Raw genomic sequence first — 25,136 nt, forward strand, 5'->3', positions numbered from 1 at the left:
CTCTGTTATTGATTTGATAGGTTCCTTTCGAATTACTTATTTTTTCTGACCAATAAACTAAAAGATGTTGGTTGTTTTGCCAATGACCCTAAACCAAGTTGGTTAGTGTGATGTACTACTTTTTCCTCTGAATTCTTTATTCCTTCCATTGTGTAAATAGAAAAAACATTGACTAGTTCGTTTCACTGACTTTGTTTTGGCCCAATCAGACGTCTTCTCACGTTGCCAGAGTTTGTCATCGAAAAGTCTTTCTTTCCACTTTCATTCTTGTTTATATATATATGCACCAAGTCTCTCACACAACTTGGGGCGCTGTGCTTGAAAAAGTAAGTCATTATGGAGAATTTTTGTTGGTTTTTGCTGGTGTTGTTAGGATCTTTCGCCATTGTTCAAGCTCAAGATCAATTAGGTACGCATATATATACAACTAGCTAGTGTCTTATGCCATCTTTTACCATTACTAAACTTTTTCATGTCTTTCACCAGGATTCATCAGTTTGGATTGCGGGCTACCTGATACCGAACTGTCTCCCTATACCGAGGGATCAACCGGATTAAGGTTCTCATCAGATGCAAAGTTCATCAAGACTGGTCAAATTGGTAAAATCAATACAACTCTTGAGTTTCTTGAGCCACACAAGACGATGAGATATTTTCCGGAAGGGAAGCGGAACTGCTATAATCTGAACGTTGAGAAAGACAGAAGATATTTGATCAGGGCCACATTCATTTACGGAAACTACGACGGCCTTAAAACTAACCCGCAGTTTGAACTGCATCTAGGCCCTAATCTGTGGACACCAATAGATTTGGTAAAATCTTCGAGTGGCACATTTGTAGAGCTCCTCCACGTTTCAACATCAAACTCGTTGCAGATATGTCTTGTTAAGAATGGGACGACCACACCACTAATATCTGCCTTGGAACTACGTCCGCTTCACAACGATGCTTATGTCACAAAGTCCGGTTCCTTGAAGCTCTTCACTCGTAATTACTTCCACGGGAAAACTGGATCTATACGGTTAGTTAGTCAACGTTGACATAATTAAATTGCTCTGTTTTGTTCTCTGTTCTCAACTAAGAGGAAAGATTAATGTAACATTTCCTATACTATGATATAATGCAAACCATTTTTTTCTGTGTAGGTACCCAACTGATATCTATGATCGTAGATGGGGTGCATTTACGATCTCGTATTGGATCCAGCTTTCGACTAGCCTCCTTGTGGACAATAGAAACGCTTATTTTCCACCGAAAGATACCCTTGAAGAGGCTGCCACGCCTAGAAATTCAAGTGCGCCGTTGAGGTTTGTTTGGCGTTCGGATAATCCTAAAGAGCAGTTTTACGTGTACAGTCACTTCGCTGAGTTGCAAGATTTAGGTAGCAATGAGACCAGGGAATTTGACCTGTTCTGGGATGGAAATAATTTTGGCGACAATATCATTCCTCCAAAGCTTAAGTTACTTACTTGGCCTACAATAAACCCAATGTCTTGCACTGGAGGGAAGTGCATTTTCGAGTTGGTGAAAACTGTAAATTCAACACTTCCTCCTTTACTTAACGCTGTTGAAGTTTTCACAGTTGTCGAGTTTCCACAATCGGGAACAAATGAAAGTGACGGTACGTTAATTATAAGCTTTAATTAGTGTTATGCATTTTAGGCTCCATTATCTTTCCTAATATAGTAGAAAAAAAACATCTCATGGGCTAATTTTGATGACATCATTCAACTTTGTATTAGTGCTTGCTATAACAAATATCGAAGCAACATACGGATTGAGTAGAATTAGCTGGCAAGGAGATCCATGCGTCCCTCAAGAGTATGCATGGGACGGTTTGAACTGTAGCAGCATTAATATTTCTACACCACCAAAAATCACTTCCTTGTAAGTCGTAACATCACACACACATGCACACACACACACACTTTTCAAAACAGTTGGATAATCATGTTTTGGACGTACCATCCAGAAACTTGTCTTCAAGCGGTTTAAATGGAACGATAGCAGCTAGCCTTCAAAATCTAACGCACTTAGTAAAACTGTAAGTATTTTTGCATTGCTGATTTAAGGTATTCACATCTATGGAAACAAGTTGGATGACCTTTTCCTTTCTTTTGGTACAAACTTTAGGGACTTGTCGTATAATAATTTGACTGGAGGGATTCCGGAGTTTCTAGGCAACATGAAGTCGTTGCGGTTCATGTAAGTTTCGTAACCTATATTTCTAATGCTAATCAAATTACACCATGGACCATGTTCATGTATATATATATATATATCAAGATTGATCCTTTTTATGCAGAAACCTAAGAGGAAACGATCTTAATGGTTCAATACCTCAATCTCTTCGAAGGAAAGGACTAGAATTATTGTATGTAACTTCCCACAATTTTTCCAACCTGCTCTTAATATAATACACAAAGTGTCCTGAAACAACACATGTCTTCTTACAGAATTAAAGGAAATCCTAAGCTTTTCCCCTCTGTTTCGCCTACAAAACCACCTAATAATATCAAGGAATTTCCAACAGCGATTGTTGTATCAGTTGTTTCTGTGGCCATCATCATTGTTATATTGATCATTTTTCTTGTACTCAGAAATAAAAAACCATTGACTACGGAAGGTAACTTTTAGGAGACCTCTCATCAAATTAAAGAACTATATAGAAAAATCTTATGAGTATACTTTCTTTACCCTACAGCTCTACAAACACCAAGGAGCCCAACAAAGAGAAGGTTTACTTACTCAGAGGTTGTGGAAATGACGAACAACTTGGAAACAGTATTAGGAAAAGGTGGATTCGGTATTGTCTGTCACGGTATTCTAAATGGTTCTGAACATGTAGCTGTTAAAGTGCTCTCTCAATCATCAACTCAAGGCTATAAGCAATTCAAGGCAGAGGTATAGTATGCATAATGCATATCTCTTTAATATTTTTATATCATCAGAAGCTATCATATGTATTTTGTGGGGTTTTTTCCCATGGATGGTTAGGTTGATCTTCTTTTGAGAGTTCACCATACGAATTTGGTAAGCCTCGTCGGATACTGCGATGATGGAGATCACTTGGCTCTCATCTACGAGTATCTGCCCAATGGAGATTTAAGACAACATCTATCTGGTAAACTTACAAAGTGGCGCTTTCTATTGGTTTAACATTACTCTTTTTATTACCATTAAGGTTCAAGATGATATAAAGATTTTATATGTACCAGGAAAAGACACCAAGTCCATTATCAGCTGGCGCAATCGGCTAAGAATAGCTTTGGAGGCTGCACTAGGTTAGTACTAATTAGCTAAACATATGAAGTTTCCTTCGAGTGGATTAAAATAGGATAAATACTTTTGAATAGGATTGGAATATTTACATTCTGGATGCACACCTCCGATGGTTCATAGAGATGTCAAAACTACAAACATACTGTTGGACGAGCAGTTCAAGGCCAAGCTTGCTGATTTTGGGATGTCGAGATCTTTTCCAGTTGGAGGTGAATCTCATGTTTCAACAATGGTTGTTGGTACTCTTGGATACCTTGATCCTGAGTAAGTATTTATTAGTTACCATTACAAATGTTTTGATTCGTCAATGGTAACTTAATCATGTTCTTGACTTGGCAGATATTACCAAACAAGTCGGTTGAGTGAGAAGAGCGACGTGTACAGCTTCGGGATAGTGTTATTGGAAATGATCACAAACCAATCAGTGATTGACCAAACCCGCGAAAAGCCTCACATAACAGAATGGGTGAGGTTTGAGCTTAACCGAGGAGATATTACTAGGATCATGGATCCAAACCTATACGGAGATTACAACTCACGTTCTGTATGGAGAGCTATTGAGCTAGCAATGTCATGTGCGAATCAGTCTTCGGCAAGACGACCAGACATGTCTCAAGTTGTAACCGAACTGAAAGAGTGTCTTGTGTCTCAAAACTCGGGGGAAAATGTGAAGATGGAGTCTCAGAGTTCTATCAATGTGAGCATGAGCTTTGACACAGAGATGTTTCCTAGTGCAAGATAATTTGTGCCTGCAAGTACCAAAAGGTCCAAAACCATGCTAATTGTACTTTAGTGATGCTTTCATTCGTTGTTGTATTGTATATGTGTGTATTACTTATTGGCCATTAATTTCACTAAAGAAAAAAAAAACACAATGGGTCAAGCCCGATGGCCCAAAAAGAACATTAGAAACAAGTGCAGATCCTTAACAAAATAGAATGGGCCAAGCCCAATGGCCCAAATGTTTTTATTTCACAGTTCTGTGGATGTTTGCGATTCCACCACTTCAACTTCAATCGTTGATCGCTGGGGAAAGGTCTCACCGCCGGGAACTGCTGATGGCGAAGAAGCACTCACTTTCTCTCTCGACGGGAGGATTTCGCCGTTGTAGACCACCGGAGATTATCAGTCTCAATGGCCGACTCGCTAAAACCAACTGAGATAGATGAAAGACCTAGATTTCTCTCAGACTGTGCTTTGTGGGTTATCCAAACAGGTTTGTCTTTGACATTGCGTTATAATTTAGTCTTGCTGATTCTCTAATACTATTGCACCAAATATGACACTGTGATTAGAGGCTAAGCTAAACTTCTTAAGAGACTCTCACAAAATTAGTGATAGCAGGACAAACAAAAGAAGGACAGTCTTGTTGGCCTCGTCTTAGATTATATAATGTGTCAATTTTATTGGTTAACGTGCTTCTTGGTCTGCTCCTTAGCTTCCATGAATAGCTACATGAGGGTGATGTTGGGGCGTTGTTGTCCTCTTAACCCTCATCTTCTTCTTTTCCCTTGGTGAAGTTGCATTAGAAAACAGAATACTCATTTTCACCATTGAAGATTTCTTGGAAGTTAATACTAAGCAAGTTGCGTATTGATACGATGTTGTTGATAATGATGTTTAAGGATTAGTATCCTCTTACTCTTCTTCTCCGTGTTGCATGGGGGAGTTGCACACTACAAAAAAAAACAAAACACATTGACTTGACGAAGTCTTTCTTTTTAGCTAGCTTATATATTCTCTGTTTATCTTACACAGAGTATAGCCAGTGGTCTCCTTGATTTTTTCTTGGGAAGTGAGAGAGAGTATGGAGAGGTCTCTAGGGCTTTTGTTCCTGCTAATTGCAAATTTGGTCATCAGTCATCTTGCTCGAGTTCAGAGCCAAGAAGGTATTATTAATCTTTCTTCAGCTTCTAGGTTAAAGCTTGGGTAATTAGTTTGTTTTTAAACGGTCACTTTTATCATATATGTTAACAGGGTTTATTAGTTTGGACTGCGGACTACCCTCGACTGAACTGTCTCCTTATAATGAGTCGGTTACCGGATTACAGTTCTCTTCAGACGCAACATTCATCCAGAGTGGCCAAATTGAAAGTATCTGACCTGAACTGGCTGACTTCCTGAAGCCATACGAGACTCTGAGATATTTTCCAGAAGGAACACGGAACTGCTACGATAATCTAAACGTTGAGAAGGGAAGAAAACATCTGATCAGGGCTAGGTTTGTATATGGAAACTATGATGGTCCTGAAAATGGCCCCAAGTTTGATCTGTATCTTGGACCAAATCTATGGGCCACTATAGATTTGCGTATAAAGAATAGCACACAGGCAGAGATCTTGCACATCCCAGCATCAAACAAGTTGCAGATTTGTCTTGTTAAGACTGGGAAAACTACACCAATGATCAGCTTTGGAAATACGGCCCATGAGAAATGATACTTATATCACCGAGTCTGGTTCTCTGAAACTCTTATATTGCGAATATCTTACCGAATCGAATTCTATCACGAGGTAACCTAACTTCAACTGAGTCTGAGCATTTTCTCTTGTTTTTGGATGCCTCTGTTATGCTATGTTTCTTGTTGCTATGTTCTCATCTGTTGAAGAAATTTCCAAATAAATGAGACATGTGTAATATCCAAGTTTTTAGCGACGATAGCATCCGTTCAAGCGCACCACAAAAATCATGATTAGAAAATAAATTTTACTAAAGAGATATACCTTTCCGTCCTCAGGTTCCCGGACGATGTCTATGATCGTCGATGGAGGCCGTACTTTCAGAAGGATTGGACCCGGATAAACACCACTAACGAGGTGTCAAATTCCAACAAGTATGAACCTGCAAAAGCCGCACTTGCAACTGCCGCTATACCTACTGATGCCAGTGAACCATGGACGTATGAATGGACTAACCGAGATAATCCTAATGCCAGTTATTACTTGTACGCACACTTTGCTGAGATTCAAGACTTGCAGGCAAATGATACCAGAGAATTCAACATCCTATTTAATGGACAACAATACGATGGCCCTTTGATTCCTAAAAAGTTAGAGATAACTACTATAGTAAATTCATCTTCAGGAACTTGCGATGGAAGGAAATGTAGCTTTCAGCTGACAAGAACCGACAGATCAACTCTTCCACCTCTACTTAACGCTCTTGAGGTCTACACAGTTATTCAGTTTCCACATTCCGAAACAGAAGAAAGCGACGGTATGTTTTTAGTGTGTTTCACCAAAACTTAATTAAGCACTATATATATAGTAAGATTGCTCAATAAAATTTATGTAATTTTATTTCAGTGATTGCTATAAAGAGTATCAAAGACGCCTATAAATTGAATAAGATCGACTGGCAAGGTGATCCATGTGTCTCTCAATACCTTATGTGGGATGGTTTAAACTGCAGCATCAGCACAAATATCTCCACACGACCAAGAATTACTTGTTTGTAAGTCCTGATTTCAATACTAGTGCACACACTCTCTAAAATCTGCTAGTTTAACTAACGCGCTTTTAAACATATCTACCAGAGACTTGTCTTCTACTGGTTTAACTGGAACCATTGCAGCTGCCATACAAAATCTTACGCAACTTGAAAAACTGTAAGTATTTATTGTTAAGAGGCGAAAAAATTGTTATCATATGGGTTGAAATAAATTGGAGAAACCGTCGTTTCTTTATTAATTCTCTCTGGCTAACCATTAGGGATTTGTCTAATAATAAATTGCGTGGAGGAGTGCCGGAGTTTCTAGGCAATATAGAATCGTTGATGGTCATGTAAGTTTCTCTCAACATATATTTTATTGCTTTTGACTCTTCAGACTCCAACTCAGACCATAGTCGTTTTGAACAGAAACTTAAGCGGGAACAATCTTAATGGTTCAATTCGACAAGCTCATTAACAAGCATTAACTCTCATTGCTCTTTAATACACTTAAACCCATAATTGAAAGAGAATCGCAGCTATTAATTCGTGTCACATCATCATTCCTTCTTCAAATTGCCCACGTTCTCTCTTTTCTTCCTTTAATGAAGGGGTAGTTCTGACTTTTACTACATTCTCCATTAGTAGAAAGTGGCATTTTGCAGAAGAAATTTAACAAAATAGCAATTCTAACAACTTTTGTTTTAAAAGTGGCATTTATGGCCAAATTCCCATATATTAACACTTATTGTGATTTTGAAAACATATATATCACGAGAAACTTGTCTTCTACTGATTTAACTGGAACCATAGCAGCTGCCATACAAAATCTTACGCAGGTTGGTGAGAGCAGACAAACAACGGATATTCAAAAGAAAAAAACAAAAAAATCAACAAAAAAGGAAAGTCTTGTTTAATTGATATACCAATGTATGGTTTAACGTGCTTCTTGGTCTGCTCCTTAGTTTCCCAGAAAAAAAAACTTAATGAGGGTGATGTTGATACATTGCTGTCCTCTTTAGCCTCATCTTCTTCCATTGGTGTATGATTCGGGTTTGCTTATTCAATTTGAATTATTGACCTGACTAAGTCTTTCTTTTAGTGTATGATTTGGGTTTGCTTAGCCATCCACTGGTTTCTTGATTTTTCCTTGGAGTTAAAATAATATGGAGAGTTCTTGTGGGCTTTTGTTGGTAATGATAACTTTGGCCATCATTCATATTGTTCAAGCTCAAGACCAGGAAGGTACCAGATTTCTTATTTGTTCTATAGACATGCATCCATGTGTACAAACATGATTGTTCTCAGAAGTCAGAAGTGCTCTGGTTTTAATGGTTAATGTTTTCCATGTCTGTTAACAAACAGGGTTCATCAGTTTGGATTGCGGACTGCCCGCAAATGAAGTGTCTCATTATAAAGAGACTGATACTGGACTGTGGTTCTCTTCTGACGAAGATTTAATACAGAGCGGAAGATCTGGTCGAATCAAAACAAATCAAGAGGCTGCTGAGCTCTTGAAGCCATACACAACGCTAAGATATTTTCCAGATGGAATTCGGAACTGCTACAATCTGAGTGTGGAGAAGGGGCGTAAATATTTGATGAGAGCTATCTTTGTGTATGGTAATTATGATGGTCGAGACATTAAACCGGTGTTTGATCTTTATCTTGGACCTAATCCATGGGCCACGATAAATTTGGAAAAGCGATTGGATGGTATACGGCAAGAGATCTTACACATCCCAACATCAAATTCGTTACAGATTTGTCTTGTTAAGACTGGGAATACTACACCGGTAATAACAGCTTTGGAATTACGTCCAATGCGAAAAGATTGTTATATCGCTAAGTTTGGTTCCCTGAAACTTTCCTTTCGGAGATACAATAGCAAGTCAATCTCTGAGCTACGGTAAAGTCAATATTTCTTCTTTCTGCTATGTTTTGCGTCCGTTTACATTTTTCAACACAAGGGCTGGTTTTTTTTCAAGGAACAATGAGAATTATCATACATTTTGCCTTTAGACGATATTACAACGGTTCAAAGATTGTAAAGAAAACAGTTTCACCTAATTTATTTTACCTACAACAGCTTAAGAATATTGTTCCCTCCCCCCCCCCCCAACAGGTACAGGAACGATGTCTATGATCGCATATGGGTTCCGTTTTTCATGAAGGAATGGACACAGATTTCCAATCCTCCCGGAGTGAGCAATACCAACTTCTACAATCCACCGGGTGTGGCACTTGCAACTGCAGCCACCCCTACTAATGCCAGTGAGCCGTTGACGATTGAATGGAGTCCAGAAAATCCTGATGACCAATATTACTACTACGCACACTTTTCTGAGATCCAAGACTTGCAGGCAAATGAAACCAGGGAGTTCAACTTGATATGGAATGGAGATACTCCTTATGGTCCTCTAGTTCCAAAAAGGCGAACTACAACAACTATCTCTAGCCAGTGGGGGAGAACTTGTATAGGAGGGAAATGCATTTTTCAGCTGATAAGAACCAACAAGTCAACTCTTCCACCTCTACTTAATGCTTTTGAAGTCTACACAGTTATTCAGTTTCCGCAGTCGGAAACAGATGAAAGCGACGGTATGCGACTTTCTAATTATCCAGTTTATGCGTATAAGGTCTATGCTTTTTAATGTTTAGTTAAAAAAAAAAAAAAAGATAACACAATGGAGTTAAGACATTAAAACCCCCTTTTTTTTTCTTATGTCAGTGAGTGCTATAAATAAACTCGCAGAAACGTATTCATTAAGTAGAATCAACTGGCAAGGTGATCCATGCGTCCCTCAACAGCTTAGGTGGTATGGTTTAAACTGCCGCAACACTGATATCTCCACACCACCAAGAATCACTTCTTTGTAAGTTCACTAGTACTCAGTTCGTGCACGCACACTCTTCAAGATTTGATAGTAACACTTTAAATGTGATTTTTAACATGTCACTAGAAACTTATCTTCAAGTGGTTTAAATGGGACTATAGCAGCTGCCATTCAAAGTCTTACACAACTTGAAACACTGTAAGTATTACTGGTGTAAATCAGAAGCGAGAATTGCTATTATATGGATGGGAATGCATTTGCTGACAAACCTTCATGTCTTAAATTCTCTCTTGCTAACATTAGGGACTTATCAAATAATAACCTGTCTGGAGGAGTGCCAGAGTTTCTAGGCAACATGGAATCTTTGTTGGTCATGTAAGTTTCTCTCAATATATATTCTAATGCTTTTAAAAAATTCAACTCAGATCATAGTCGTTTTAAACAGAAACTTAAGCTGGAACAATCTTAATGGTTCGATTCCTCAATCCCTTCAGAAGAAAGGAGTAGAGCTATCGTAAGAATCTTTCTAGATAGCTTTGAAATTTTCTCAAATATTTGTCTACGACGACCCTTTTGTGCGTTAAATATCATAAACAACTCTCCCTTTTCTTTATTGCAGTGTTGAAGGAAACCCAAGGCTTTGTCTTTCCGATTCATGTAGAAAACCACCTACGAAGAAGAAATATCCTATGGCGATTGTTGTATCAGTTCCTGTGGCAATTGTTGCATCAGTTGTCATTTTGGTTCTTTTTCTTGTATTCAGAAGGAAAAAGCCAACAGTTGTGAAAGGTACTCACAAGAGAGATTTCAAATAAGAAAACTTGAAAAATCCTGTGAGTGTCGTCCTGCATTAAATGAAGATATATATACAACCAAAAAAAATATGATAACATCCTTATTCTGATGCACTGCAGATCTCAACATGCCACCGAGGACGCCAACTGAGGAAGTTACATTTGCTAATAAGAACAGCAAAAGGTTCACATATTCAGAGGTCCTCCAAATGACAAATAACTTCCAAAGAGCTTTAGGTAAAGGAGGGTTCGGCATGGTGTATCACGGTACTGTAAATGGTTCTGAACAAGTGGCCGTTAAAGTACTCTCTCAATCTTCAACTCAAGGCTATAAGGAGTTCAAAGCAGAGGTACTCATAGATCTGTAATCTTTCTCAACTAAACTATTATCTGTTTTTTAAGATTTCAAGATATTCTTGACGTGAGTTGACGACAAAAATAAAATAAAAGAGTTTATTGACATGAGTTTTGCTCTTACCTTAGGTTGATCTTCTTCTGAGGGTGCACCATACAAATTTGGTGAGCCTCGTTGGGTATTGCTATGAAGGAGATCACTTGGCCCTCATCTATGAGTTTCTTCCTAATGGAGACTTAAAACAACATTTGTCAGGTGATTTTTTAATAGTTATTTCAAGTGTAGCAGTAGCTCATGAAACTCAAAAAAAACTTGAATGGATCTAATATACAGGGAAAGGAGGTAGATCTATCATCAACTGGAGTACTCGGTTACAAATAGCTTTGGAGGCAGCACTAGGTCCGTACTAAGTTAAAAATCATAGGATAAGTTTATCGAGTCAATTGGTACGTTTTACAAAAAATAAGTAGATATAGATGACTCCATTCACCATTGCATAGGTTTGGAGTACTTGCATATTGGATGCAAACCGCCAATGGTTCATAGAGATGTCAAAACTGCCAACATATTGCTTGACGATAATTTCAAGGCCAAACTCGCTGATTTTGGTCTCTCAAGATCTTTCCAAAGTGGAAGTGGATCTCAGCACTCGACGGTGATTGCCGGTACCCCTGGATACCTTGATCCCGAGTAAGTGTTATTAGTTTTCATATGTACTTGTTCTTAACAAAAAAAAATTTCTTTCTTTGATGTTTCCATGTTGTTGTCTTACAGATATAACCATTCAGGTAGATTGAGTGAGAAGAGTGATGTATACAGTTTCGGGATCGTTTTATTGGAGATGATCACAAACCAACCCGTGATTAATCAAACCTCCGAATATTCTCACATAACACAGTGGGTTGGCTTTCAGATCAATGGAGGTGATATTATTGAGATTATGGATCCGAACCTTCGCAAGGATTATGACTATAATTCTGCCTGGAGAGCTCTTGAACTGGCAATGTCATGCGCGAATCCTGTTTCCTCAAAACGACCATCCATGTCTCAGGTTATTCAAGAGCTAAAAGAGTGTATTGTGTGTGAAAACCCAAGGATACATAACAATCGAGGCTTGGAATCTCAAGAAATGAACGTTAGCTTGGACACTTCGGTGGTTCCCATGGCAAGATAGTTTTGAGTGTTGTCCTACTTGTGGTATTAATAAGTAATCAATACTTAACTAGTTACGTACTAAGCTAAATTTGTAAACTAGTTAAAGAGTACTGATTAAAGTTTGTAGCTGTCTATGGTCTTATTCTTATAAGATAAACTCGAAGTCTGACAAATTTCCTCATGCTCTCATTGATCATTGATATATTCAGTTTATGATTATAGTGACAAATTTGTGAATGGTACACGGACAGAGATATTTCATGTTCCAACATCAAACTCGTTTCAGATTTGTCTTGTGAGTTGTGAAGAATGTGACAGCCACACGGCTTATATCACCAAGTCTGGTTCCTTGGATATTTTCCTTCGGATATATCTTAGCAACACAGAGATTTATCTAAGGTAACTCAACTTTAGCTCAACATTATCTCTTCTTTTGTGCTCTGTTTTTTTTTATCACCCTCTCTGTTTTGCTCCGTATTTTGTCAGTTTTGTGGCTCTATGTATGCTCTGTTTCCAAAGCATGTTCCTAACTTAGCAGGACGGGTACCCATAATCTTAGTAGGGTAAACCCGATAAGACTTGATTATTTTGGGTACCAGCTCGTTATAAACTCACGTTTTTTTTGGAGTGAAAAACAGGTCCGAAAACCCTAATAACAAATATGGGTTTTGGAGTACCCAATGGGTTTTAACCCACTTTTAACATCCTTAAGTCATCAACAGAAAAATTATATATGTCAGTTGTTGTTAAGTTATCGAAGCCAGCCATGGATTGAGGAAAATCAATTGGCAAGGCGATCCATGCGTCCCTGGAGAGTTTAAGTGGGACGGGACGCGTCCGACGGGTGTTAAACTGTAGTAAAACGGATATATCTTTACCACCAAGAATCACTTCTTTGTGATTTCTCAAACAAACTAGTTAATAACTAATAACCTAAGCTAAACATGACTGTGTTAAAAGGAATATGTAAACCTGGTCATTCTTAGCTTTAATGATTTGATCATCAGACATGTCAAGATCATATCCCGTTTTCAATAAAAGAGAAGTACACAACATTGTTTTGATAGACTTTATAATTTTAATAAATGATTATGAATGGTTACAAATATGTTATACATAGGTTATAGATTAATCTATATATTAATTTGTTACAAGTTGATTAGTTCATATATTAATGGTAACAAATAAAACCTTAATTGTAACCGAAAATCTTAAACGAGATATTACAAATTGATAGTTCATGGATATTCCAAACTTTATTTTCGGAAGATCAAGTTGTTTCCAAAGATCTACAATCACAATATTACCAATTTATTTTCATGAGATTTTATTGATAGACCACAACGTTAACCAAATTATTAAAGGGGATAAAAATATACTCTCAATCATAAAAAAAAGTACACAACTTTTTTTTGTATAATAAAACAGAAGTACACAACTTTTTTTGTAGAATATATATTTTTATAAATTTGTTACAAAATAGATAATATATTAAATATAGGTTGGTTACAAAAAAAGATATAGATGAAATTTGTGGTCTATATGAAATTACGAATACACTTAAGAATATCTCAAAAAATCCTCTTAAAGATAATATTCCAATGATTTATACAATTTCTAAAAAAATCTTAATTATCTCATATATTGTTACACCATATATAATGTTAGGCATAAAAATATATTGTTAGGCGTAAAAAGGAATAAAATCTTGGCAATTAATAACACTTAATCGTGATTTCCGAGATTTTATTGTGAATTCCAAAATAAAATCTGACCTAACACACTTCCAACCTTTTAATATAAATCAATGTCTTTAAAACCGGACCGGAAGTCTTTCGGGTCACTGGGTCGACAAGTCGGACCCATTGAATTACGGGTCAATTAGTTTATTATTTTGATTACATTTTATGAATATAACATCTACTTTTCTATAAATATATGGACAAAACATACATAGTTAAGTACTAAACAACTAAAATTAAACTTTTAAATAATTAGATAAAATAACTTACTGATTATTTTATAAATAACAACATTTATTTTTAATTTGGTTTGAGTTTAAAGTGTGACCAAAATAAAATATTTTAATTTGAGACCGACAACCCGGTCCGACCCGCCGGTTCAACCACCGGTTCACAGGTTTTTAGTGGGTTTTATTTGTTAGGTTTTTAGAGGTTACCCAAACCAGAATACCTATCGGATTGTGGTTGGATCGAACCAACCGGCCGGTCCGGTCCTGGTTAAAAAACATTGATATAAATCATTCAGATCTCCATTCACTAAAATACATCTCTCATATTCATACAAATAGTAATAATAATAATAATAACAATCGTTTATCAGTTTACAATGCTAAACCACCTTATAAATTATATTTTGTTTTGAAATTATAATACAGATAAAAGGAATTTCAACCCGTGTTTTAGCACGGATCCAAAACTAGTTCTCTGTTATTTAGTGATGTTTTCATTCCTTGTATGTGTGTATTGGCCGAACAGACAATAATTTCACATAAGAAAAGAAAAAAAAAACATTAGAAACAGGTGTGATCCTTGACAAAATAGAATGGGCAATGGCCCAAAAAGATTTTACTTCTAACTGTTTTGTGGATGGTTGCGATTCCACCGCTGACCGCTTCAATTCGTTGATCGCTGGGGAAAGGTCTCACCGCCGGGAACTGCTGATGGTAAAGAAACACTCACTTTCTCTCTCGACGGGAGGTTTTCGCCGTCGTAGACCACCGGAGATTATCAATCTCATTCTCCGAATCGCCGAAACCAACTGAGATAGATGAAAGACCTAGATTTCTCTCAGACTGTGCTCTGTGGGTTACCCAAACAGGTTTGTCTTTGACACTGCGTTATAATTTATCTGATACTATTGTGACACTTCTCTTAAAAATAATTAGAGGCTAATGCAAGTAATAACCTAAGTTAAACTTAATTAAGAAACTCACAAATTACTGAATTAGTGAGTGGTACATTCTTGTTGGACTCGTCTTATATAATGTGTCAATTTTATTGGTTAACGTGCTTCTTGGTGTGGCTCCTTAGTTTCCATGAATAACTCCATGAGGGTGATGTTGGGGCATTGTTATCCTCTTAACCCTCATCTTCTTTTCCCTTGGTGAAGCTGCATTAGAAAACACAATACTCATTTTCACTATTGAAGATTTCTTGGAAGTTAATACTAAGCAAGTTGCGTATTGATACGATGTTGTTGATAATGATGTTAAAGGATTAGTATCCTCTTACTCTTCTTCTCCGTGTTGCATGGGGGAGTTGCACACTACAAAAAAAAACAAAACACATTGACTTGACGAAGTCTTTCTTTTTAGCTTATATATATTCTCTGTTTATCTTCCACAGAGTATAGCCAGTGGTCTTCTTGATTTTTCCTTGGGAAGTGAGAGAGAGTATGGAGAGATCTCTAAGGTTTTTGTTCGTGCTAATTGCAAATGTGGCCATCAGTCATTTTGCTCAAGTTCAGAGCCAAAAAGGTATTATTAATCTTTCTTCACCTTCTCGTTAAAGCTTTGGTACTTAGCTTGTTTTTTAAACGGTCACTTTTATCATTTATGTAACAGGGTTTATCAGTTTGGACTGCGGACTACCCGCGAGTGAACTCTCTCCTTATAAAGATACATCACTTGAATTAGAGTTCGAGTCGGACGCAACGTTCATCCAGAGTGGAAAAACAGGTATAATCCAAGCAAATCAGCTGAAGCCATACGAGACGCTGAGATATTTTCCAGAAGGAAAACGGAACTGCTACAATCTAAAGGTTGAGAAGGGAAGAAATTATCTGATCAGGGCTTGGTTTATATATGGAAACTATGATGGCCTTGACAATGGCCCCAAGTTTGATCTGTATCTTGGACCAAATCTATGGGCCACGATAGATTTGCAAATCAAGAATGTTACAGGTGAAGAGATCTTGCATATCCCAACATCAAACAAGTTGCAGATTTGTCTTGTTAAGACTGGGGAAAGTATCCCAATGATCTCAGCCTTGGAATTACGTCCTATGGGAAATAGTTCTTATATCACCAAGTCTGGTTCTCTGAAATTTTACATGCGAAAATATCTTAGCGAGTCACAACGGACTTACATAAGGTACCCTAGCTTCAACTGAGCCTGAGCATTTTCTCTTCTTTTGCTCTGTTTTTAGATACCTCCGTTATGCTATGTTTCTTGTTGCTCTGTTTCTCATTTGTTAAAGAAAGGATCCTCAACACTTGCAAATAAAAATGAAACATGTATCCAAGTTTTTTTAGACAACTAATCAATTAACAATAGCATGGGTTCAAGCGCCAACAAAAATGATCTTATCACAAATGATTTTAACATGGGTTCTCATCTTCAGGTCCCCGGACGATGTCTATGATCGCGTATGGTCTGCGTACTTTCAGAAGGACTGGAGCCAGATATCCACCACTAGTAATGAGAGCAATTCCAACGACTATGAGCCACCAAAAAAGGCACTTGCAACTGCCGCCGTACCTACTTATGCCAGTGAGCCACTGACGATTGAATGGACTAATTCAGATAATCCTAATGCCAGTTATTACTTGTACGCATACTTTCCTCTGATTCAAGACTTGCAGGCAAATGTAATCAGAGAATTCAACATCCTATTTAATGGAAAGCTTGCCTCAGACCCTATGATTCCCATTAAGTTTCCGGTACGTACTATCGAGAGCAAGTCTCCGTTGACTTGTGATGAAGGAAAATGTATTTTTCAGCTGATAAGAACCAACAGATCAACTCTTCCACCTCTACTTAACGCTCTTGAGGTCTACACTGTTATTCGGTTTCCACAGTCCGAAACAGATGAAAGCGACGGTATGTTTTCAGTGTGTGTCAACAAAACTTAATCACCCACATATAAATTACTCTAGACAATTTATTGTTTTTTTTTTTTTGTTATGTTAGTGGTTGCTATAAAAAGTATCAGAGACGCCTATAAATTGAATAGAATAAACTGGCAAGGTGATCCATGTGTCCCTCGAGACCTTATGTGGGTTGGTTTAAACTGCAGCAACACAGATATCTCCACACCACCAAGAATCACTTCTTTGTAAGTCCTGATTTCACTACTAGTCCACAAACATTCTTTACAATCTGCTAGTAATCGTATGGTCATTAAGATTTTTTTTAATGTGGTTTTAACATATCACCAGAGACTTGTCTTCTACTGGTTTAACTGGAACCATAGCAGCTGCCATTCAAAATCTTACAAAACTAGAAAAACTGTAAGTATTTTACCATTGTTAAGAGGCGACAAAATTGTTATCATATGTCTTGGAATAAATTGGAGAAATTTTCGTTTCTTTATTAATTCTATCTTGGTAACCATTAGGGATTTGTCTAATAATAAACTGAGTGGAGGAGTGCCGGAGTTTCTAGGCAATATAGAATCGTTGACGGTCATGTAAGTTTCTCTCAACATGTATATATTTGCTTCTTAGATTCCGACTCAGATCATGGTCGTTTTTAACAGAAACTTAAGCGGAAACAATCTTAATGGTTCAATTCCTGAAGCTCTTCAAAAGGAAGGACTAAAGCTATCGTAAGAAACGAACGTTCTACCTATACTTTTGAAATTCTCTTAGTTATTATTTAAGACCCTTTTGTGCATTTAATGTCTTGAACAACTCTCATCTTGTTCTAGTGTTGAAGGAAACCCAAGGCTTCATTGTGGCTCTGACTCATGTACAAAACCATCTAAGAAGAAATTTCCTTTGGCAATTGTTGTTGCGTCAGTTGCTGTTGCAGCCATTGTCATTGCTGTACTGCTTCTTTTTCTTGTAATCAGAAAGAAAAAGTCAACGGTTGTAGAAGGTACTTGCAAAAGGGGCATCAAATAAGAAACCTTATCAAATCTTGTGAATGTCGTTACTTAATTCTTTGCATTAAAAGAAGAGATACACATATAAAATTTTGAATACGATACCAACGTTATTCTGATGTACAGGTCTACACCTACTACCGGGAACATCAGCGGTGAATGCTACATTTGCTAATAAGAGCAGCAGAAGGTTCACATATTCAGAAGTCGTCAAAATGACAAATAACTTCCAAAGAGTTTTAGGTAAAGGAGGGTTTGGCATGGTGTATCACGGTTCTGTAAATGGATCTGAACAAGTGGCCGTTAAAGTACTCTCTCAATCTTCAACTCAGGGCTATAAGGAGTTCAACGCAGAGGTATTGATAGTTCTCTAATTTTCCCAACAAAACTATCATGTGTTTATGCATTTCAAGATTTTCTTGACATGAACGTTACTTTAGGTTGATCTTCTTATGAGAGTGCACCATACAAATTTGGTGAGCCTGGTTGGGTATTGCTATGAAGGAGATCACTTGGCCCTCATCTATGAGTTTCTGCCTAATGGAGACTTAAAACAACATTTGTCAGGTGATATTTGTTTAGTGGTTTCACGTGTAGCCATAGCTCATGAAACACATTAAACTTGAATGGATCTAACAATCTAACATACAGGAAAAGGAGGTGTATCCATTATCAACTGGAGTACTCGACTACGAGTAGCTTTGGAAGCAGCACTAGGTTCGTACTAAGTTAAAATCTGTAGGACAAGATGTCAAAATTTAATGAGGTTTACAGCAACTAAGTTGATATAGATGACTCAATTGCATAGGTTTGGAGTACTTACATGTTGGATGCAAACCTCCGATGGTTCACAGAGATATCAAAACTGCCAACATATTGCTGGACGAGAATTTCAAGGCCAAACTCGCTGATTTTGGACTCTCAAGATCTTTCCAAGGTGGAGGCGAAGCTCAGGATGCAACAGCTATTGCTGGTACTCTTGGATACCTTGATCCCGAGTAAGTATTATTAGTTTTCATATACACACATACACAAACACTTGTTCTGAAACTTTATTCCTTCTTCAATGTTTAATAAGTATATACCATGTTGTTGTCTTGCAGATATAACCATTCAGGTCGATTGGGAGAGAAGAGTGATGTGTACAGTTTCGGGATCGTGTTATTGGAGATGATCACAAACCAACCTGTGATTAATAATCAAAGCACTGAAAAGTCTCACATAACACAATGGGTTGGCTTTCAGATCACCAAAGGAGATATTCTTGATATCATGGATCCAAACCTTGGCAATGATTATGACGTTAATTCTGCTTGGAGAGCTCTTGAGCTGGCAATGTCATGCGCGAATACTTCTTCGTCAAAACGACCATCCATGTCTCAAATCATTCAAGAGCTAAAAGAATGTATTGTGTGTGAAAATGCAGGGATAAGTACGAATCGAGGCTTGGAATCTCAAGAAATGAACGTTAGCTTGGACACCACGGTGGTTCCCATGGCAAGATAGTTTTGAGTGTTGTCCTACTTGTGGTATTAATAAGTAATCAATACTTTACTAGTTACATATTAAGCAATATACTTGTAATTTATAGTTAAAGAGTATTGATTATAGTGTGCAACTGTGTATGGTCTTATAGATAAACTCGAAGTCGACAAGAAGTTCATTATGCTTTCATTGATAACTCCAGTTGCAGATATAACCATTCAGGTCGATTGGGTGAAAATTCTCACAATGGGTTGGCTTTCAGATTAACCGAGGTGATTTTACATTATCACTGTACTGATGGGTTCGGAATCGGATCCAAACCTTCGGGGTCGCGGGGGGTATATGACCCTCAAGCTGGCAATATCATGCGCTGATCCTTTCTTCCACCAAAACGACCAACCATGTCTCCGGTTATCAACGAAAACGAGCTGAAAAGAGTGTCGTGTTTTGAAAACTCGGGGATACCGGATACGTAACAGTCGCGGCTCGAGTTTGTAATCCATTATCTAAAATATATATTGGTGAAGGATAAAACAGAAAATGTCTAAAATAATAATAATAATAATATGGGGAAAGTGGTGAGACGCCTTGCCTTTAAACCCCTACACCCTAGTAAGAATGGGTTAAACCCGATGGCCAAACAAGATGGTTTCTGTTCCGCTGTTGTACTCATTCTAGCTTTTCTATGGCATTTGGGACATTTGATTTTCTTAACACGAGTGGGTGCGTTTCTACCGCGTCAAATCAATCGCCGGAATTGCTGATGGTGAAGAACCGTTCCCTTTCTCTCTCGGCGGGAATTCTCGACGAGTCGACAGCTATTGGGCTTGATCGACTCCGGCCGAAAAATATGGACGGAAGGTAATATGGACACGAAAAGTGGCGTCTTTTGTCTTTTACGGGTTTTGAATTCTGAGCTCTGAACTGATAATGCCCTTCTTCTCTGGAATTGTTTCTAACTCATGTTGATCGATCCACTTCTACCTAGATTTAATAACCAGTGCTGCTCTTTGAATTAGCTTTAAGTTTTGTATCTACCTCTGAACATTCTTAATGTATTAGCTAGAGTGATATCTACAAGTCTATATCAAGTGAGATCAATTGAAAATTGTCATTATCAAAAAAAAAAAAAAAAAAAAACAAGTTGCCTATTGTCTGACCCAAGATATTTATCAGTATGTTTCTTTTGATAATGTAGCTATTTAAGTTTTTTGTCGGAAGATTATTCTCCTACACTTACTCTTTTGGGTACGATTGATATGACAATTTCTTTGGGAATGAGATTCATGCAGCCACTGTTTATTTATTAATATATATATATATATATATATATATATATGTATGCTGATTGTATGACTAAGAAACTACAACTGCACCCAATGTCATTGTGATTATTGTGATTGTGATTAATTTCTTATATTAACAAAAATAATTATATAAGACAAGTCCGAACAAGATTGTCTTTTTTTTGTTTATTGTTTTCTTTGAATATCCTTTCCATTCTTTGTCTGCTCTCGCAACTTGGTATATACTATATACCAATGTACAGTAGTTTCTTAAACGTGCTTCTTGGTTGGGTCCTTAGTTTCCATGAATTACTCCATGATGGTGATGGTGGGGCATTGTTGTCCTCTTAACCATCATCATCTTCCATTGGTGAAGCTGCCTAGAATACACATTTACTCATTTTCACCATTGACCTGACTAAAGTCTTTCTTTTACTGTGCAATTTGGGTTTGCTTTATTTATTTTCTGTATATCTTCAACAGCATAGCCAGCCAATAATTTCTTGATTTTTCTCCTTAGGAGTTCAGAAAATTATGGAAGGTTCTTTTGGGCGTTTGTTAGTACTGATAACTATGGCCATCATTCATATTGTTCAAGCTCAAGCTCAAGACCAAGCAGGTACCAGATTTCTTATTTGTTCTTTATATACACATCCATGTGTACAAATGTACGTATTGGTTCGCAGAAGTAAACTGGTTTTTAACTTTTAAATGATTAATGTTTACCATGTCTGTTAACAGGGTTCATCAGTTTGGATTGCGGGCTACCCGAAGATCATAAGTCTCCTTATCAAGAGACTGGTACTGAACTGTGGTACTCTTCGGACAAAGACTTCATACAGAGCGGAAAAATTGGTCGAGTCCGAGAAACTTCTATTCCTTCCGGGGAGACATACTTGACGCTGAGATATTTCCCAGAGGGAATACGGAACTGCTACAATCTGCCTGTGGATGAGGGGCGTAAATATTTGGTCAGGGCCTACTTTATCTATGGTAATTATGATGGTCAGTACAGTCACCCGGTGTTTGATCTTTATCTTGGACCTAATCTATGGACCAAGATAGATTTGCAAAAGAGGGTGAATGGTACACAAGTAGAGATCTTACACACCCCAACATCAAAAGCGTTGCAGATATGTCTTGTTAAGAATGGGAATACTACACCGATAATATCAGCTTTGGATTTACGGCCACTGAAAAATAATTCTTATATAACTCAGAATGGTTCCTTGAGGATCCTCCATCGGAGATATAATAAAGAGTCGGGACCTCGTCTACGGTATATCTTATTTCTGCTCTGTTTTGTTCTGTTTTTTTTTCCTGTGACTCTGTTCTTTTTATATATCTTTTCATTTGTCTTTTGCCTCCTTTGTCTGTTTACACTTTTTACCACAAGGGCTGGCTTTTCACACATTTGGTTTTAAGACGATCAATATGATAATATGATGATAAATAATACTAGTTTATCTTATTTGTTTACCTATTCTACTGCTTAACAACATTGTTCGCAACCCCCCAGGTACATGGAAGATGTCTATGATCGCACATGGGATGGGTACTTCAGTAAGGAATTGACACAGATTTCCACTAATCTCACAGTGAAAAATAACAACAATTATGTTCCACCGCAAGATGCGCTGAAAAATGCTGCCACGCCTACTAATACCAGTGCGCCACTGACAGTTAATTGGAATTCATCAAAATTTACTACCGAATATTACTTGTACGCACACTTTGCTGAGATCCAAGACTTGCAGGCAAATGAAATTAGAGAATTCAACATCCTATTGAACGGAGAACTTTTTGCTGGCCCTATCATTCCTGACAAGCTTAGCCTAACTACTCTCCAAAGTGCGGTTCCGAGAACTTGCCAAGGAGGGAGATGCAGTTTGCAGCTAACAAGAACCAAGAACTCAACTCTTCCACCTTTACTTAATGCTTTTGAAATCTACGAAGTTATTCAATTTCCACAGCTCGAAACAGATGAAAGCGACGGTATGTGACTTTCTTTCCCAGGTTATGCATATAATTAGGTTTATGCTTATTGATGTTAGTAAAGAAATAAGCCATTAAAAAAAATAGCGTACTAAAGACAACCTTTTTATGTCAGTGGATACGATAAAAGACATTGCAGCCACCTATGCATTGAGTATAATAAACTGGCAAGGTGATCCATGCGTCCCTCAAGACCTTAGGTGGGACGGATTAAACTGCATCACCAAGGATATGTCTACACCACCAAGAATCACTTCTTTGTAAGTAGTACACATGCACTCTTCAAGATCTGTTTGTAATCTTGATTACTAACAATTTGAATGTGCATGTCACTAGAAACTTGTCTTCAAGTGGTTTAAATGGAACCATAGCAGCTGCCATTCAAAATCTTACACAACTAGAAAAACTGTAAGTAGAAACATTGTTAATCAGAGGCGAGAAATTGCTATTATTTACAGGAATACGTTTGATAAACATTCCTTTCTTCATTTTATTAGCGACTTGTCGAATAATAACTTGACTGGAGAAGTGCCGGAGTTTCTAGGCAACATGAAATCCTTGTCGTTCATGTAAGTTTCTCTGATCAACATATGTATTAATGCTTTTCAAAATTTCCAACTCAGATCATAGTCGTTTTAAACAGAAACTTAAGCGGGAACAATCTTACTGGATTGATTCCTCAAGCTCTTCAGAAGCAAGGACTAGAGCTATCGTAAGAATTTCTGTACATATAGCTTTGAACTTTTCTAAAATATTTATCTACTCCACTTTTGTGCATTAAAAAGTCATGAACAAACCCTTGTCTTATTGTAGTGTTGAAGGAAACCCAAGGCTTTGTCTTTCTGATTCATGTAGAAAACCAACTAAGAAGAAATTTCCTGTGGCAATTGTTGCATCAGTTCTTGTGGCAATTGTTGCATCAGTTGTCATTGTGGTTCTCTTTCTTGTACTCAGAAAGAAAAAGTCAACAATTGTGAAAGGTACTCTCAAAGATTATCTTGTGAATGTCGGTTGCTCTGCTGCATGAAATGAAGATATACACATAATAAAGAATATGATAACATCCTTCTTCCGATGATGTACTGCAGATCTACACCTGCAACCCAGGACGTCAAGTGGGGAAGGTTCATTTGCTAATAAGAACAAGAGAAGGTTCACATATTCAGAGGTCCTTCAAATGACAAATAACTTGCAAAGAGTTCTTGGTAAAGGAGGATTCGGCATGGTGTACCACGGTACTTTAAATGGTTCTGAACAAGTGGCGGTTAAAGTACTCTCTAAATTATCAACTCAAGGCTATAAGGAGTTCAAAGCTGAGGTATTCATAGTTCTGTAATCTACCCAACGAAAGTATATATTATGATCTGTTTTTAGCATTCGATGACATTAGCTTGACATGAGCTTTACACTTACCTTAGGTTGAACTTCTTCTGAGAGTGCACCATACGAATTTGGTGAGCCTCGTTGGGTATTGCTATGAAGGAGATAGTTTGGCCCTCATATATGAGTTTCTGCCTAATGGAGACTTAAAACAACATTTGTCAGGTGATATATTTTTTTTGTTATTTTACGTGTAGCATTAACTCATGAAACGCAGAGAACTCTATTGGATCTAATGATCTTATATTACAGTAAAAGGAAGTAGATCCATTATCAACTGGACTGTTCGACTACAAATAGCTTTGGAGGCAGCACGAGGTCCGTCCTAAGTTAAAAACCGTAGGACAAGATAGCGATTCAATTGGTTATACTGATTCAATATTTTGATGACTCTATTGCATAGGATTGGAGTATCTGCATATTGGATGCAAACCGCCGATGGTTCATAGAGATGTCAAAACTGCCAACATATTGCTAGACGAGAATTTTAAGGCCAAAATTGCTGATTTTGGACTCTCAAGATCTTTCCAAGGTGGAGGAGGTGAATCTCAAGATGCAACCACAGTTGCTGGTACTTTTGGATACCTTGATCCCGAGTAAGTATTATTAGTTTTCATATAACACACATGCAAAAACTTGTTCTGAAACTTTTATGTTCCTTCTTCAATGGTCAAAAATGTATATACCATGTTGTTGTCTTGCAGATACTACCGTACAAATAGGTTGTCTGAGAAGAGTGATGTCTACAGTTTCGGGATCGTGTTATTGGAGATGATATTATTGAGATTATGGATCCAGAACTTAGCAAGGATTATGACATCAATTCTGCTTGGAGAGCTCTTGAGCTGGCAATGTCATGCGCGAATTCTTCTTCTTCAAAACGACCATCCATGTCTAAGGTAATTCAAGAGCTAAAAGAGTGTATTGCGTGTGAAAAAAATCGAGGCTTGGAATCAGAAGACATGAACATTGCCTTGGACACTTCCGTGGTTCCCAAGGCAAGATAGTTTTGAGTGTATGTCTAATCATGGTACATTGGTACTAATATTAGTACTGTTGGTACGAAGATATTAAGTAATCAGTAATTAGTTACAATTTAAGCAAACTTTGTAAACCAGTCTTTGTTCTTTGTAATATGTGTCTCACTCTTTTGAGTTTTGAGAAATATTGTCAGGCCGTTAAGATTTATGAATTGATGATTGATTAAACTCTTTTGGCCGTACAAAGCCCTAACTTCACTATTTTGTGAATGTCGTCTTCTTCTTCCCATGGTGTGAAGTTATAGTAG

The 25,136-nt window shown here is 37.4% G+C and overlaps 5 protein-coding genes across 23 annotated transcripts; all 5 read left to right on the forward strand.

The window, feature by feature from the left end:
• The first annotated feature begins 336 nt into the window (after positions 1–336).
• LOC104756493 (putative LRR receptor-like serine/threonine-protein kinase PAM74) lies at positions 337–4,152 on the forward strand. Of its 4 annotated transcripts, none has more exons than XM_087472134.1 (13): positions 337–409; positions 487–1,021; positions 1,146–1,621; positions 1,743–1,887; positions 1,973–2,044; positions 2,134–2,205; positions 2,306–2,374; positions 2,457–2,626; positions 2,705–2,904; positions 2,998–3,124; positions 3,219–3,284; positions 3,357–3,546; positions 3,622–4,152. In XM_087472134.1, the coding sequence occupies exons 1-13, from the start codon at positions 337–339 to the stop codon at positions 4,022–4,024; spliced, it is 2,598 nt and encodes an 865-aa protein (XP_087328260.1). In that variant the 3' UTR covers positions 4,025–4,152. The 4 variants fall into 4 exon arrangements, with proteins under 4 accessions (XP_087328260.1, XP_087328250.1, XP_019092982.2 ...); XM_087472124.1 differs by having other exon boundaries at positions 1,146–1,611; positions 1,709–1,887; XM_019237437.2 differs by having other exon boundaries at positions 2,684–2,904; positions 3,622–4,024.
• A 93-nt stretch (positions 4,153–4,245) lies between these two features.
• Positions 4,246–7,953, forward strand: LOC104736919 (putative LRR receptor-like serine/threonine-protein kinase At5g59680). 5 transcript variants are annotated; one of them, XM_087472159.1, is made up of 8 exons: positions 4,246–4,498; positions 5,041–5,171; positions 5,260–5,795; positions 6,020–6,498; positions 6,588–6,735; positions 6,818–6,889; positions 6,993–7,064; positions 7,551–7,809. In XM_087472159.1, exons 3-8 carry the CDS (start codon positions 5,710–5,712, stop codon positions 7,630–7,632), a joined length of 939 nt encoding a protein of 312 aa, XP_087328285.1. In that variant the 5' UTR covers positions 4,246–4,498; positions 5,041–5,171; positions 5,260–5,709; the 3' UTR covers positions 7,633–7,809. The 5 variants fall into 5 exon arrangements, with proteins under 5 accessions (XP_087328285.1, XP_087328327.1, XP_087328319.1 ...); XM_087472201.1 differs by lacking the exon at positions 7,551–7,809 and adding an exon at positions 7,814–7,953 and having other exon boundaries at positions 4,282–4,498; XM_087472193.1 differs by having other exon boundaries at positions 4,282–4,498; positions 7,528–7,667.
• LOC104726553 (receptor-like protein kinase At5g59670) lies at positions 7,563–12,025 on the forward strand. Of its 6 annotated transcripts, none has more exons than XM_087472064.1 (13): positions 7,816–7,956; positions 8,077–8,620; positions 8,837–9,312; positions 9,443–9,587; positions 9,675–9,746; positions 9,852–9,923; positions 9,994–10,062; positions 10,168–10,381; positions 10,463–10,692; positions 10,826–10,952; positions 11,031–11,096; positions 11,198–11,387; positions 11,472–12,025. In XM_087472064.1, exons 9-13 carry the CDS (start codon positions 10,471–10,473, stop codon positions 11,869–11,871), a joined length of 1,005 nt encoding a protein of 334 aa, XP_087328190.1. In that variant the 5' UTR covers positions 7,816–7,956; positions 8,077–8,620; positions 8,837–9,312; positions 9,443–9,587; positions 9,675–9,746; positions 9,852–9,923; positions 9,994–10,062; positions 10,168–10,381; positions 10,463–10,470; the 3' UTR covers positions 11,872–12,025. The 6 variants fall into 5 exon arrangements, 4 of the variants coding, with proteins under 4 accessions (XP_087328182.1, XP_087328190.1, XP_087328185.1 ...); XM_087472056.1 differs by having other exon boundaries at positions 7,563–7,956; positions 10,168–10,337; XR_015571237.1 differs by lacking the exon at positions 9,994–10,062.
• Positions 12,026–14,138: 2,113 nt separating this feature from the next.
• LOC147949266 (receptor-like protein kinase At5g59670) lies at positions 14,139–19,728 on the forward strand. Of its 7 annotated transcripts, none has more exons than XM_087472098.1 (16): positions 14,334–14,693; positions 15,221–15,351; positions 15,439–15,967; positions 16,218–16,366; positions 16,459–16,696; positions 16,787–16,931; positions 17,035–17,106; positions 17,214–17,285; positions 17,355–17,423; positions 17,526–17,695; positions 17,829–18,058; positions 18,143–18,269; positions 18,354–18,419; positions 18,511–18,700; positions 18,806–19,241; positions 19,339–19,380. In XM_087472098.1, the coding sequence occupies exons 4-15, from the start codon at positions 16,229–16,231 to the stop codon at positions 19,206–19,208; spliced, it is 1,920 nt and encodes a 639-aa protein (XP_087328224.1). In that variant the 5' UTR covers positions 14,334–14,693; positions 15,221–15,351; positions 15,439–15,967; positions 16,218–16,228; the 3' UTR covers positions 19,209–19,241; positions 19,339–19,380. The 7 variants fall into 7 exon arrangements, with proteins under 7 accessions (XP_087328212.1, XP_087328205.1, XP_087328203.1 ...); XM_087472095.1 differs by having other exon boundaries at positions 18,806–19,231; XM_087472086.1 differs by lacking the exon at positions 19,339–19,380 and adding an exon at positions 19,390–19,728 and having other exon boundaries at positions 14,139–14,693; positions 16,218–16,696; positions 18,806–19,231.
• A 17-nt stretch (positions 19,729–19,745) lies between these two features.
• Positions 19,746–25,056, forward strand: LOC104736901 (receptor-like protein kinase At5g59670). The gene is given in 15 exon segments (XM_087472143.1): positions 19,746–20,048; positions 20,994–21,092; positions 21,215–21,752; positions 21,993–22,468; positions 22,584–22,728; positions 22,805–22,876; positions 22,966–23,037; positions 23,112–23,180; positions 23,282–23,448; positions 23,557–23,786; positions 23,887–24,013; positions 24,101–24,166; positions 24,252–24,444; positions 24,553–24,617; positions 24,620–25,056. Coding segments are annotated over 14 exon segments (2,541 nt in total). The 5' UTR covers positions 19,746–20,048; positions 20,994–21,007; the 3' UTR covers positions 24,856–25,056.
• The last annotated feature ends 80 nt before the right edge of the window (positions 25,057–25,136 follow it).

The sequence above is a fragment of the Camelina sativa genome, chromosome 2 (genome assembly GCF_030686135.1).
Source record: "Camelina sativa cultivar CO46 ecotype springtype chromosome 2, ASM3068613v1".
NCBI classification, from domain to species: Eukaryota; Viridiplantae; Streptophyta; class Magnoliopsida; order Brassicales; family Brassicaceae; genus Camelina; species Camelina sativa.

Bases quoted from the DNA above. Each gene is read 5' to 3' on its own strand.
- LOC104756493 (XM_087472124.1), top strand. From the start codon at position 337: ATGGAGAATTTTTGTTGGTTTTTGCTGGTGTTGTTAGGATCTTTCGCC. The intron at 1,612-1,708 runs GAAAGTGACGGT...ACATCTCATGGG, and splicing joins TTCCACAATCGGGAACAAAT to CTAATTTTGATGACATCATT. The intron at 2,045-2,133 runs GTAAGTATTTTT...TACAAACTTTAG, and splicing joins CTAACGCACTTAGTAAAACT to GGACTTGTCGTATAATAATT.
- LOC104726553 (XM_087472056.1), top strand. From the start codon at position 7,878: ATGGAGAGTTCTTGTGGGCTTTTGTTGGTAATGATAACTTTGGCCATC. The intron at 10,693-10,825 runs GTACTCATAGAT...CTCTTACCTTAG, and splicing joins ATAAGGAGTTCAAAGCAGAG to GTTGATCTTCTTCTGAGGGT. The intron at 11,388-11,471 runs GTAAGTGTTATT...GTTGTCTTACAG, and splicing joins CCTGGATACCTTGATCCCGA to ATATAACCATTCAGGTAGAT.
- LOC104736919 (XM_087472159.1), top strand. From the start codon at position 5,710: ATGAGAAATGATACTTATATCACCGAGTCTGGTTCTCTGAAACTCTTA. The intron at 6,499-6,587 runs GTATGTTTTTAG...ATTTTATTTCAG, and splicing joins CGAAACAGAAGAAAGCGACG to TGATTGCTATAAAGAGTATC. The intron at 6,736-6,817 runs GTAAGTCCTGAT...CATATCTACCAG, and splicing joins CGACCAAGAATTACTTGTTT to AGACTTGTCTTCTACTGGTT.
- LOC147949266 (XM_087472086.1), top strand. From the start codon at position 15,270: ATGGAGAGATCTCTAAGGTTTTTGTTCGTGCTAATTGCAAATGTGGCC. The intron at 15,968-16,217 runs GTACCCTAGCTT...TCTCATCTTCAG, and splicing joins TCACAACGGACTTACATAAG to GTCCCCGGACGATGTCTATG. The intron at 18,420-18,510 runs GTTCGTACTAAG...TCAATTGCATAG, and splicing joins AGCTTTGGAAGCAGCACTAG to GTTTGGAGTACTTACATGTT.